General features: G+C 42.6%; 1 protein-coding gene across 1 annotated transcript in view; it reads right to left on the bottom strand.

Moving 5' to 3' along the window:
- Positions 1–6,312: 6,312 nt before the first annotated feature.
- Positions 6,313–14,169, bottom strand: part of SERINC2 (serine incorporator 2) — a 34,459-nt gene continuing 26,602 nt past the window's right edge. The window contains exons 7-10 of the mRNA XM_089483303.1: positions 14,070–14,160; positions 10,477–10,627; positions 8,503–8,715; positions 6,313–7,290 (exon numbers count right to left, since the gene is read on the bottom strand). Of these exons, the coding sequence (XP_089339429.1) occupies positions 7,152–7,290; positions 8,503–8,715; positions 10,477–10,627; positions 14,070–14,160 (594 nt within the window). The 3' untranslated portion in view covers positions 6,313–7,151. The remainder of the gene's footprint in view (positions 7,291–8,502; positions 8,716–10,476; positions 10,628–14,069; positions 14,161–14,169) is intronic.

Below are 14,169 nucleotides of genomic sequence, written 5' to 3'. Positions count from 1 at the left end.
AAGTCTCCCATCATTTTCTCTTAATCATACAAGTCAATTAATCATTTTCCATATAATTGTATAGTTTTAACTACCTTTTTCGGTATTTAGGCAATCATCTCTTTTCCACCTATAAGCATAGAGAATTTGTGCAGCTGTGTTCAGACATTGCCTCCCAACAAGCTACTTCCAGTGGGGCAATGGATTCTATGAACAGAGAGATGGGGTAGCCATGGGAAGCCCTCTGAGCCCTGTGATAGCAAACTTTTACATGGAACACTTTGAAAAGCAAGCCTTTGAAACAGCACCAAAAAAACCCACAACAGAGTTCCGATATGTGGATGACACTTCCACCATTTGGAGCCATAGAGAAGAAGATCTTTGTAGAGAAGTGGAGAAGGCGGTTCAGGCTGAGCGGACGAGAGAAGAGGGAGACATGTGGGAGGACCCCGGGGAAGATGAGAAGGATGGAGGAGAAGAGCCAGCACAGGTAGAAGCGGGTTGGGAAGCGGCAGCCCACCCAGGTAGATGGGGGAGGGGCTAGGGAGCCCTTGAAGGAGCAAGGAAGAAGCGTCTGGGGGGAGGAGACAACGCGGAAGAAGGGGTCATGGAGAGCAAGGCGGAAGAGGGATTGGAGAGGACTCCCAGTTCCCTGGACAGGCCGCAACTCCCTTACTCCTCTCATCCTCCTTTGGAAATTTGCGGGTAGGTTCCCACCACGTAGCCCATCCAGCCAGTCCCCACTGGGAAGGAGTACCCCAGGGAGAGCCTTACAACCCACACCCAGGGTGTGCTACATCGCGGTTGTGTGGACCGGAGGAAACCTGGTGGGAAAGCAAGGAAACGTATCTTAGGTGAGAACACCGGACCTTAGATAGAGAGCAGTCCGAGATAGGACACGCCGAAAGAGCCTTTAGACCCCCATGGGCAAAGGCTCAGGAAGGAGGCAGACAATAACGGGACACAGACCTGTGTGTGACGGATAAGGTTAAGCCAGTGAAGTAACTAGCAACTGGGTGTTGAAGTCATTTGCCTAACTGTTTGTTGGACGTGGTTCCAGTTTGGTTTGGTTTGTTAAAGTTTTGTTTCCCTTTTTGAGCATTCCCCTTGGATTCACAGGTAGTTTATTTCAGGACTACGGTGACTCATGGACCCCAAAGGAGGCCTTCGCAAGCCTGGGCCACTGGCCCTGCCCACAGTCTTACTGTGTTTCTGAACCATCTGAACAACATCCATCCTAACATCCAATTCACAATGGAAAAAGAAAAGGAACGAACATTGACATTCTTGGATGTCCTGGTCCTCTGCAAACCGAACCAACATTTGGGCCACACAGTATACAGGAAACCTACACACAGAGACACATACCTGCATAAGAACTCCAACCATCACCTAGGACAAAAAAGAAGCACAATCAAAACTTTGGTAGACCAGGCAAAGTTTCTGGAAGATGAACTGAAGCACCTGGACTGGGCTCTACAGGCTATGGTTACTCCAACTCAGACATCAAGAGGGCTGCCAGACCCAGGAAAAACATGGAGTGAAGACAAAGAACCACCCAAAGGGAAGGTATTTTTACCATACATCAAAGGAGTCACTGACAGAATAGGGAGACTGATGAGGAAACACAATCTTCAAATGGTCTACAAACCAACCAAGAAAATCCAGCAAATGCTGCGCTCAGCGAAGGACAAGGACCCTCTCACAGCTGCAGGAGTTTACTGCATACAATGCAGCTGCAAACAAGTCTACATAGGGACCACCAAATGCAGCGTTCAAACACAAATCAAGGAACATGAGGGACACTGCAGATTGGGTCAGCCAGAAAAATCAGCAGTAGCAGAACACGTTATAAACCATCCTGGGCATAAAATGCTGTTTGAAAACATTGAAATTCTGGACCATGCCAACAACTATCAGGTCAGAATGCACACGGAAGCCATTGAAATCCACAAACACCTGGACATCTTCAACAGGAAAGAAGAAACCCTTCAAGTTTGCAAAGTTTGGCTACCAGTCCTGAAAAACACTAAAACCAAGACTCAGAAAATGCAAATGAAAACCGCCCAGGGTCAGGGGCTTTCCCAGGAAACAATGGATCTCTAAGTAAACAGATAGAAATCGTCTTTGCATTTCCTCCCACCCTGAGGCCTTGACATTCAACAACAGAACAATATACAGATTAATATGGAAATCATTCCTCCCAACCTAGGGTCGCACAGTATATATAAATCCCAATCACTTCCATGCCAGCATTCTCTGAAGATGCCAGTCACAGATGCTGGCAAAACATCAGGAACAAACTATTCTAAAACATGGCCACATAGTCTGAAAACCCCCCCAAAAAACTGCAGTTGTTGTCATATAAAATAATTTTTTTTCTATGTTTCATTTCTAAACTTTCATTTCTAGCCATTCCAAGAAGATACATTTTTGAGTCTAAATTGCTTCAACAGTGATGCAGCAGCTACAAAAGCCAATATGATCCTAGGCTGCATCAATAGGAATATAGTGCCTACACTAAGGGAAGTAATAGCAGCTTTTTATTCTGCTTTGGTGAGACCTCACCTGGAATATTATATCCAGTTCTGGGCACAACAATTCAAGAAGGATATTGACAAGCTGGAACATTTTCAAAGGAAGGCAACTAAAATGGCAAATGGTCTGGAAACCATGTCCTATGAGGAGTGGCTTAGTGAGCTGGGTATGTTTAGTTTGTAAAAGAGCAACAGTTTCAAGCAACAAGAGAGAAGATTCCATTAGGAGAACTTCCTGACAGTAAGAGCTGTTTGACAATGGAATATGCTGCGTCAAAATGTTGTGGAGTCTCCGTGTCAGAGGTGTCCCTCATAGCTCCTTACCATGTTAAGTTAGGCCTCCTTAGCCAATGATTAACCATGTTCAAAGCATGCATGTGTGAAAAGCGGCATGCGACATATAAATGCTATGCAGCCAGAGCACCACAAAGCTGGCTACTGTGTGGTGGGGCAGGTGGCATGATGACAGCTTGGTGTCAGTGTCAGAACGTGCAGCATCTAAACACCAGACTCTCATGCCGCTCCTAAGACAGTGAAAACAGGCTATCTGTTTTGCCCCTAAGGACGTTATCAGACAAGGAAAATTGGAAGTATAATCCAATGGCAATCTGAACGCAATCATGGGGTTTAACATTATTGTGTGATAGACTACCACATGCAATTTCGGGCAATGAGAAGTCAGTCTGAACGCAATCATGGGGTTTAACATTATTGTGTGATAGACTACCACACGCAATTTCGGGCAATGGGAAGTCAGTCTGTACGCAATCATGGCGTTTCATGTTATTGCATGAGAGGTGACCACACACACAATGGCAAGCTATTTTCGGGCAATGGGAAGTGAGTTCGAATGCAATTCGAATTCACATAAATTCGCTGAACTAGCGAATTCACGTAATTGCGTTCTGGCCCCACTTTCTATTCATTCAAAATTAAGAGAAATTCCTCCTATGTGATAAACTCCTATGTCACTTCTATAACCCCCTTGGATTCTTCTCCATCTTTTCACATTCTTTCCCACAAAATACCACCATCTATAAGATCTTGGTTCATAGACAACAATTCTCTGCAGCTGTCCCCCCCCCCCCCTTTTCACACACTCATGCTTCCAACGTGGTTATAGCATGGCTACGCAGGTCTAACTTAACATGATAAGCCGGGGTTTTAACCCCATGCGATAGGGTTCTTAAATAGAGACAAGGCATGACTCCATTTCTTTGGAGGTTTTTAAACAGAATCTGAATGGCCGTCTGTTGAGAGTGCTTTGATTGTGTATTCCTGCATGACACAGGGTTGAACTGGGTGGCTCTTGTGATCTCTTCCAACTCCATGAATCTACGATCTCTTCTAAGTTGATCTATGCGAAATTCCATTGCCCAGCATTTTTAGAGCAATTTAAGTAAAACATGGATACAAAGACTTGTACTGCCCTCTAATGTTGGATAGCTGAAATCTAAAGATGTTGTTCTTATGTACCTTCATGTCCTTTTCAACTTATGATGACCCAAAGGCTTGGTTTTTATATATATATATATATATAAAACATTTATTCAGAGGAGGTTTTCCACTGCCTTCCCTTGAAGTTGAGAACATGCGACAGATCCAAGGTCATCCAGTGGGCTTCATGGTCAAGTCTTATCTGTATGGATTTATGCTAGGTTGTCTTTTTTGGTCATGGCAGACAACAAAAAATTAGTAAACACAGCTAAAGTCCAGCCTGGTTTAATACTGGTGTTACCTTTTTGTACGGTTCTTCACAAAAGCCTAGTCTGTAGTAAGGGTTGGCCCTGCCATTAGATAGAGTGATGCTGCTGACTTATGGAACAGGAGAGCTCTGGGGACATTAGAATTGTGCTGGAATGCTGTATTTCCTATATTCCTAAATTACCTTGCTCTGTCCAGGTGTGGTAAAGAAAGCTATAGTATTGCTACTGTGGAAACCATTCAGCTGCCTCTGTTTGGCTTTTCTTATTGCATTCATCCATCGCCGGGCAGAATGCAGCCCATATACAACCCAGGCTTCTCTCACAGCTTTTCAAGAATGGGATTTCCCCATTTTTCAAAAGATGCGGGACAAGCCCAGATTGCATACGGGCTGCATACTGCCCGGAAATGGGTAAATGCAGTAAGATCCAACTTAAGAAACTTACATCCCAGGTCTATGCTGGGAGCAAAGCTAATATAACGACATCCTAAATTCTGTTGATATGTTGTTCAGATTATATTTGGCTATAATTATTGGTTTATGTTTCTTCTTCAGTTTTATTATTTTTGATATGGGTCATTCAGGACCAGTTCCACAGTCAGCGCCTGGTTTACTCTCAGACGCCACTATGGAGATTCACCATCTTTTACTTTCAATAATACAATCTATTTGGTTTTTGTGTTGGCCATCTGGTGATGTTCATGTGTATAGCCTTCTTTCTGGTTATATGAAAAATGTGTTTGGCTTCACAAAAATCTATCAGATGCTCACCTGCTTCTTTTCTTTTGCCTAATCCCAATCTGCCTGCTGTTTTTTTATTCTTCTTTGCTTCTAATTTTGTCATTCCAGTCTCCGATGATCAGCTTTACGTCCTGTGTTGGTGTGTTGTCAATTTCTTCCTGTACTCCTTCACAGAATCTTTTCATTTCTTCCTGTTCTGCCTCTGTGGCTGTGCATATACATTGAACACTTTCATTGCTTTTACATTTTTTCTTAGTATGAAGGCCACCCCATTTCTTCGTGTCTTTTCATTCCCTGAGTAGAACACTGTGCAGTTGTCTGATTCAAAGTGGCCCATTCCTGTCTGTTTTAACTCACTCACCCCCAGTACTGCTATGTTCATGTGTTTCATTTCCATTTTTACTATGTCTAGCACACTTGGCTCTTGCTTCTCACATTCCATGGCCCTATTTTATGTGTGGTGCTTCTTTGGGTAGCATTTGTCTTTCTGAGCATGTTTACTACTTGTCTCACCATCTTGACTACTCTTGCAAATGTGATTTGCCTTTCTCTGTGTGTGTTAGTGCTCCAAACCTGCCTGTGTCTCACTTGGGATGTCTCATCAAAGGGTTTTCTAGGTGAGGGGGTTACACAAGGAGGCCACCTACACCTTCCTGTGTGCAGTGCCAACAAGTGTCACCACTACTTCTGCTGCCCAGAAGCTGTTTGCCTCTCTATGCCACTCCTTCCATTGTTAGTTATTTGTTCAAGTCCCTACCCATTTCCTCATGCCTCCTTTGTTTCCTGATCCCCTCATGTCCTCTCCCCTTTAGTTCCCCAGTTGACTCTCGGCCTCTCTCTGTTGTTCCTCTGGGATCTGTCGCACGCTTGGCTTTGAGCTGGGGGCCAGAGATGGACTCTTGCTTCCCTTCCCTCCTGGTTCTCTCTTTCCGGTTTGGCTTCTGCTGGGCAGGGGGCGCAGATGCACTCTTCTCTTTCTTCCCTCCTGGTTCTCGTTCTGCCTTCGCTTCTTCTGGGTGGTGGGCTTTCTTGTTGCCAGTGCTGCAATTAAGATGTAACTGTAATGTCTGTTGGCATCTGTAAAGAAAATGGATGGACACACTATCCTGTTCTAGTCTCAGACTCCAAAATACACAATGGCCATTTCCCACCACATTCCCAGTAAAAACCTCAAGAAGTGTGTAAACAAGATCCAAACTCTTAACAAATCTCTCTTTATACATAAAGATCAACTTCTATTGAGAAAGCTTCCCCAAATCTAATAAATGTCACAGCCATAGGAATTGTGGAGAGCAGATTTCAAGTCTGGAGTCCCAGTTCTGAAATACACGAAAATACACCCATTTATTTAAACATTTTTAAATTTTTATTTTTATTCAGCATTTATTTATTTCCAGTTACACAAAGTTTCATATCAAAATGAACTGTGATTTCTTTTAAAGGCTTCTGTAACAAGGCAAACTGGTCAAAGGGTCTTTGAAGCAGCAGGTTTTTAAAATTATTCCTATCTTAAATATTATTCAGAAAAAAATGGCAGTCAAAAATATTTTTGGCTCCATAGATACATCACTATATGCTTAGAGGTCAGTAACAGCTGAAACTAAACCCGCATTTTCCTTTCTTCCTCACTATATTGTCCTATGTATCATGTTTAATCATTCACTTTGACATTTTCCTTAGGAATAAAAAGTAAGGAAAGGCAAAAGACAAAGGCTTTCATGGCCAGTGTCCATAGTTTTCTGTGGGTTTTTTGGGCTATGTGGCCATGTTCTAGCAGAGTTTCTTCCTGACATTTCGCCAGCATCTGTGGCTGGCATCTTCAGAGAATGCTTGCCTGGAAAAGGTGGGTCTACACACAATATATATAGACCCACTTTTTCCAGGCAAGCATTCTCTGAAGATGCCAGCTACAGATGCTGGCGAAACGTCAGGAAGAAACTCTTCTAGAACATGGCCACATAGCCCGAAAAACCCACAGAAAACAAAGGCAAACGAGTTATAGATCTTTCTAAAAACAATAGGGAGAGGGAGGGGGACACAGAAAGTAGTAGAGTTGACGCACTTTGGAATCCATAGGAGCCACAGTTTACAACTCAAGTTCAAGTAAAGGAACCAAGAGCTACCATCTTTATTTTCTGTAGATACATCTGTTTGCGCAGTCTAAGTGGCCATTGTGTTATGGAGATCTTTCAACTGAAGTCACGATCTGGAAGCACGAGAGGGGCAATAAGTGTCCACATATATAGAAGAAGCCCAGCCCAGCTGGAAGAGATCTTCACCCAGACTGCAGTCCAAGGGCTGGTCAGGTTCTGGTAAGATTCATCGGGTCTGAGGGGAAAGAAAGAAAACAGAAAATTAAGGCAAGAACCCTATTGGGTTCACCTACTTTTCACACAGTAGGTGACCAGTTCATGGGATGTTTGCCAACAGGACCAGAGTATGCTCTCAAACTCAAGCTTAAATCTAGTTGCCCTTCACCCAGATGAAAAACAACTGTAATTTAATGTGGATTCAAGAATGCTATCCTCCAACATCTACTCTGCAATCTTTGGCCCACCACATTGCCTCCTGTTAAATGAAGACATTTATAAGGATGGTACACACAGTTCTGTCCACCAATTCTCACAACTGTACAGTGGACCCTTGTTATATGCTGGGGTTTGGTTCCAAGATCCTCCTGGATAACAACATCCGCAGATGCTCAAGTCCCATTAAATATAATGACATAGCAAAATGGTGTCCCTTATAAAAATGGAAAATCAAGGTTTGATATTTGAAATTTATACTTTTTAACATTTTCAAACCATGGATGCTTGAATCCGTGTATAAAAAAATCTCTGTATAAGAAGGGCTGACTGTACTTACAGAACAGTCCTTTTATGGGGAAAGAGAGATTGCTGGCCCAGGGAGAGTCAATGAACATCACAGCTATGTAGAGATTTGAACTTATGTCTCTTCAAAAATAAGGCTTTATTGCCTATGACCTCAATAGATTAGAACGCTGGGCCAAAACTAGACAACACAAAGAAACTCTGCTAGAACATGGCCACATAGCCCGAAAAACCCACAAAAAACTATGGATGCCGGCCATGAAAGCCTTCGACTTCACGTTACTATTTCTTCTTTTTTTTTTCCAAGTACCTTCTTGAGCCTCCCAATGTTTCTGATAGGAATAATTGGGTTGTTACTAGAATAACTAAGTTCACTGCAGGGATGCAAGTGGGTTCACACATTAAAGATTTTCTATTATGCTCTATATTGCAGTCATTCATTCATTCATTCATTCAATGCCACCAGTCCCAGAATAGCCCACAAATGGATGGAAAAGCGGTCTGATTTCATGGAACAGCTCCAGAATCTCAGCTAATCTGTCCTTTGGGGTTTATGACTGGCCTGAAGTCACCCAGTGACTTCCATTGTTAAATGGTGAGTAGACTCTGTATCTCCAACTCCCAGTCCAACAGTCTAACTAGTATATTTCATGTACAGAGCATGGATAACTATGGCAGAGAATCTATAGTAGTAACAGCTGCAACCTACGTGTACCAGTTGGTGAGTGTCATCATGATGTAAAGGGAGGCCAAGAGGAGGCAGAGGTGGAAGAAGGTGTAGTTGTAAGATACTCCATCCTCCTCATTGTCATAAGCACGATGCACCCCATCTTCAGGACCAGGGTTACCACTCCCCAGCATGGCTGGGCTCTCCTCTGTCAGCATCATCTTGTTCACCTGGGCATGGTCAGAAGAACGGACGCTGAAGAGAAAGGAAAAAAGAACAACAATCTTATCCCATGATGACAAACTGCTGTTGCCTCCCCACACATGTCTTCACACCAGCTTCCATTCATAGTCATCATCTTGGGATCCAGTAATCTCCACTTTTTGAAAATGCTACATTGATGGACACTAGTGCATGACTCCTTCTCCTACCTTACCATTATTGCATTCTATCTCTGTACAGTACAATGCAAAGCATGTCTACTCAGAAGTAAGCTCAACATCACTAAGGCTGATTCAGAGGAGAATGGAATAGGATTGTGGCCTTGAACAACTTTCTCCCAGCCCAGCCAACAATACAGTAAGAAAGCTGGGCAGAAATGGAGTAGTAGAAGCAACAGGCCACATAGAAAATGGTGAAAGCTTCTGGTCTTCTCTCTGTGTGCTGTTTTTCACATAAACAAAAGAACAGACACATATTCACTTACTGCTCTTTAGGTGTGAACTGAAGCAGATGTGCAGATATCACACAGGAGACTCTCCTATGACTGCTGTTTAGAGGATGAGGCTGCCAAACTTTTGTCTAGACCAGGGATGGGTAGAGTGTGAACTCAGGTACAGTCAAACTGCAACCTTCCTGACAGTAAGGGCTGTTTGACAGTGGAACAAACTCTCTTGGCGTGTAGTGGAGTCTCCTTCCTTGGAGGTCTTTAAACAGAGGCTGGATGGCCATCTGTCAATGGGGATGCTTTGATTGAGAGTTCCTGCATGGCAGGCAGTTGGAGTGGATGGCCCTTGCAGTCTCTTCCAACTCTATGATTCTATGAACCTGCTAAAATTGGTTTGTTGATATAGTTTGTTTACACTAACTGGTTTGCTGATATGCAGCTGTCAACATATTTGGACTCTCCTTGTGGTTGAACCTCTGGAAGCTTTTTGAGAGAGGTCTATGCTTCAAGAGTGATCCAAGAAAAATAGTGACTTGTAACCAGGGGTGGCTTTGTGCTGGTGGAAAGTGCTTCTGTTCATACAGTCCAAGACACTGAAACTTCAGGAATTATCCCACAACCTATTGAGCCATCTGTCCCATAGGAGCCCCTGCCCCATTCTATAGGAGAAACCTTTAAGGAAACATGGGGAACTGGGTAGGATGGATGAGTGGAAACTGTGTACCCCACTCTGGGAAAGCAAATGAGCTTTTTTCTCAAGAACAACCACTGCTGGATGCAAACCATAATAAACAAAGTTACATTAATTAAGGCAAAGTCTATTAAAGGCAGTTGATATTCCACTTTAAGAAAGCATGCTACAAGGAGACAGTTTCACCTTTTTAAAAAAATGCAGCTCCTTGGTGTCATTTAATATTGGGAACAATGGACTTCTCTTTACCACCAGAGGGAGACTGGAAGCCAGAATTAAAACAATTTCAATGTACTCTCATCATGTGGCCAACCTGGCTAGGGTTGATGGGAATTGAAGTTTAATAATACCTGGAGCATTACATAGTCCACACCACTATTTTAAATGTGATATTGACTCGGTAGGAGCCATTCCTTCCCTCATGAACAACAGAATGACATCTGAACAACCCCCTATATTGTCAGGGGCCCCTTGGCAGAATTTTAGTATCTGCAAATGCACCCAAGAAAAGATGATGGTGATAATGCCGCAGAAAAAGTCATCTTTTCTTTCTCAGAGCACATCACCATTGAAATAATGTATTCCATGACATGTACAGTTGCCAGGCTTGACATCACTTTGTGATTCTTAATTTCCAGATGAATACAAGTTATCTCACCTTATGAAGAATGTGCACAGGATGAATATGACTAATCCTACAATGCTTGGAGCATCCCACCATTGCGTTGGCTGTCCACTGGCAAGTGAGACATATGAGCCACTGTTGTTTCCCTCTGTTCGTACCAGAAGAGTTGGGTTGCAGTATTTGTCTACAGAAAAACAGACAGACAGCAAGCAATTTACTCCTAACAGCCATGATGAGAGACTCAAAAATACTTATGAGATGTGGCAGCTTAGTGGTTCAGACGTCCGTGTGTTGGTAGGCTGTTGCAAATTGACAAGGTATGGGAATGTTGTGCTATTTAAATTTTAAGGTTTATATTGTAACAATTGCTTTTAACTCTTAACTGTTTTAACTTTTAAGATGGTTTAATTGTTTTTAAAATTTTATAGTTATTCATTTTAAATTGTATTGTTTTATTGTGTTTGCTGCCTTGAATCCCTATATTGGGAGAAAGGCGATATATAAGGAAAAAGAAGGAGGAGGAGGAGGAGGAGGAGGAGGAGGAGGAGGAGGAGGAGGAGGAGAAAGTTTTTTGCTGCTCCAGAGAACAGGACCCAGAACAATGGATGCAAGCTACATGAAAAGAGATTCCACCTCAACATTAGGAATAACTTCCTGAGAGTAAGGGCTGTTTGACAGTGGAAGAAACTCTCTCGGAGTGTAGTGGAGTCTCCTTCCTTGGAGGTCTTTAAACAGAGGCTGGATGGCCATCTGTCGGGGATGCTTTGATTGAGAGTTCCTGCATGGCAGAATGGGGTTAGATTGGATGGCCCTTGTGATCTCTTCCAACTCTATGATTCTATGACACTAAGTATGGTGACCACAAGTTCAGCAGTTCGAGACCCAAGTGCTGAGTGACAGTGTGAGCTCCTGTCACTAGTCCCAGCTTCTGCCAACCTAGCAGTGTGAAAGAATGTAAAAGTCCAAGTAAATAAACAGATACCACTTTGGTGGGAAGGTACCAGTGTTCCATAGCCCTCGGCCTTTAATCATGCTGGCCACATGACCATGGAGTCATCTTTGACAATGCTGGCTCCCTCGGCTTAGTAATGAAGAGCTGCACTACAGTCAGACATGACTAGAAAATCCTGTCAAAGGGGAAACCTTCACCCTTTACATTTATGTTAGCTGCTCAATTCACACCAAGATGAGGGGTGGGGTGGGGACATCAATATGGACACACAGGATGAAAAACACTCAGATGCTTTCTCCCTGTTAAAATAACTCACAAATCCTTTCTGGGGGAAATTTCTACAACAAGCTGGGAACCTGTAGTACAGATGTGTTTGGGCAACAACTCCCATTATCTCTGGCCATTGGTCATCCTAGCTGAGATTGTTGAGAACTAGAAGTGAAATAATTGTAGAGCTACCTTTCCTCCCATCCCTTCTCTAACACAAAGATAAGAAGATCTGAAAGTTTCATTATTGTTGTGTTTCTCAGAATCTTACCAGCATTGTCATCCCATCAAATCCCATATTCAGTTCCAAGGATTTTTCAGATGCCTGCCTCCACTTCCCAAAAGGAAACATGCACATATTTTGATACTCACATTTCCTCATGTATGTGTTTTTACATGTTTTTATGAATGCATTTTAAACCCACAATTTCCCACTAATTCAACAGCGTTTAGAGGGCAGTATGATTTCCATCCTCGGACTACAGCAAGAGTTGGGAACCTCTTTTAGCCTGAGAGCCAAATTCAATTTTAGGGAAATTTCCAGGGTTTTTTTACACTTATGGACAAGGCCAAAGGCAAGAGGATGAAACCAAAAGTACCAGCATATTTTTTAGCCTAAAGCTTTTACTGCCAGTAGCTAATACTTTAGATTATTTTTTTAAGTACAGAAGCTGGCAGCCTGCTAAGTGTGGGTATCACAGTGAAGAGACTGCGACGTTCTTGGAAAGCTCAGAGGATCAGACTGAGACAAGAATGGAAATAGGAAGAGACAGACGCAAGGCCTGAGCTACTCCATCCCTGGACTAAAACATCAGTGAGCAGTTTTTTAAAATATATGCACACTTTTACTTATATGTGAATTCAGGCTGAGAGGAGTGAATCTAATGCCTGCAGATATTTATGTACCTTTCTCTGAACAGATGCAGGGCATTATCACACCAGCCTTGTGTCTTGTGGATTTTGCCCATCAATAAAAAGGTGCATTACAGTAACAAACAGAATGCAAGGCAGCAGCAGAACAGACATGGCATCATATACTTTTATCCTGTAAAAATTATGCTTTTTAACCTTGTGTGGTAAAGTTTGCAGAGACCATAACTGGAATAAATTCATTACAGATCTTAGTTAATTCAAAATAATTTTCTATCCTTGCAATTCATTCTCTCAAGTCTACAGGGTGACCTTTTACTTAACAATGGAAGTGTAAAGACAAATTCAGTAGACACAACATACACAAAGCACTGCTTAAATCCTCAGGGGTGAATCACATCATCAATCTGAATTAAATAGGAGGGTATATGTTTAAAAATGACATAATAAGACTTAGGGGGGAATTGGGGAAAAGGGTGGGGGGAAAGGTCAGTGGGGAAGGGAAGAAACATCACTGCAACACACAGGAAATTGTCTGTAAATTGTCAGACAATTGTAAATTCTCTGTAATTGTTCTGTAAAAATACATGCATAGAGAACCAGATTCACATTACAGCAGGTTTCATTTCCCACTCCCCCAAAATATACTAGAGTCTGTCTAGCTCCTCACAATAAACTCTCTTTAAAGCAATATGCTGTTCACAAACCCAAAGACAGAGCAATCTGATTGCAGGATACATATTACAAATGGAGGTAAATACCCATATGTGAGCATGCATCGCAAACAATAATGTCTGGCCTTACCATTGGGCAGTATAAAACAGCTGCTTCAGGCAGCAGGTATTAAGAAGTAGCTAGATGATACTGCAGGACAGAACAATGTGTGTGTCATCTGCCTGTTGAATGTGTTGAATGGCTTTTGTCACAGGCAGTAAGATAAATTAACATACCGTATTTTCCGGCGTATAAGACGACTGGGCATATAAAACGACCCCCCAACTTTTCCAGTTAAAATATAGAGTTTGGGATGTAATCACTATATCAGACTACCCCTCTTCCAACGCACACCAAATAACAATTTAAAAAACATCAGAGTTGATTTCAATATGATAATTTAAATTCAAATGCTTATGACATGCAGGTCCTTAGCAGGAAACCTTGCTGTATACAAAGCCTGCTTGGATTGGTCAGCTCTCCCTGCCTGCCCAGTGCTTCCTGTCTCCAAGACTATCAGAGCGGTAGCTGCTTTCATACGATCGTCACATACAGTGGGGATGCGGCTACGGCCGTTTTTGAGCTCCCCCCACCATATGCGGCGACCGCAGATTCTCCAGTCCAGCTTGGAAGTTTTAGCACCTGCCCTATAATATGACACCCGGTGTATAAGACGACCCCCGACTTTTGAGAAGATTTTCCTAGGTTAAAAAGTAGTCTTATACACCAGAAAATACAGTAGTTTACAAAGATCTTACAAGGCTTTATTCTACAATAAGCAAATACAATACTGTACTGAAAGAGGAAAAGAAATGCTACTTACCTGGTACATTTGCCAAGGCTGACCAGGTGACATACATGGTGTAGAGGGTGATGATGGAAGCTTGCAAGAGACCAGAGTGTGGCTGAGCATCCTGAAAAGG

This window comes from Sceloporus occidentalis, unplaced genomic scaffold (genome assembly GCF_023333645.1).
Source record: "Sceloporus occidentalis isolate IW3139 unplaced genomic scaffold, rSceOcc1.0.p SCAF_20, whole genome shotgun sequence".
Classification (NCBI taxonomy): Eukaryota; Metazoa; Chordata; class Lepidosauria; order Squamata; family Phrynosomatidae; genus Sceloporus; species Sceloporus occidentalis.
This window is presented reverse-complemented; position numbering and strand designations above follow the sequence as displayed.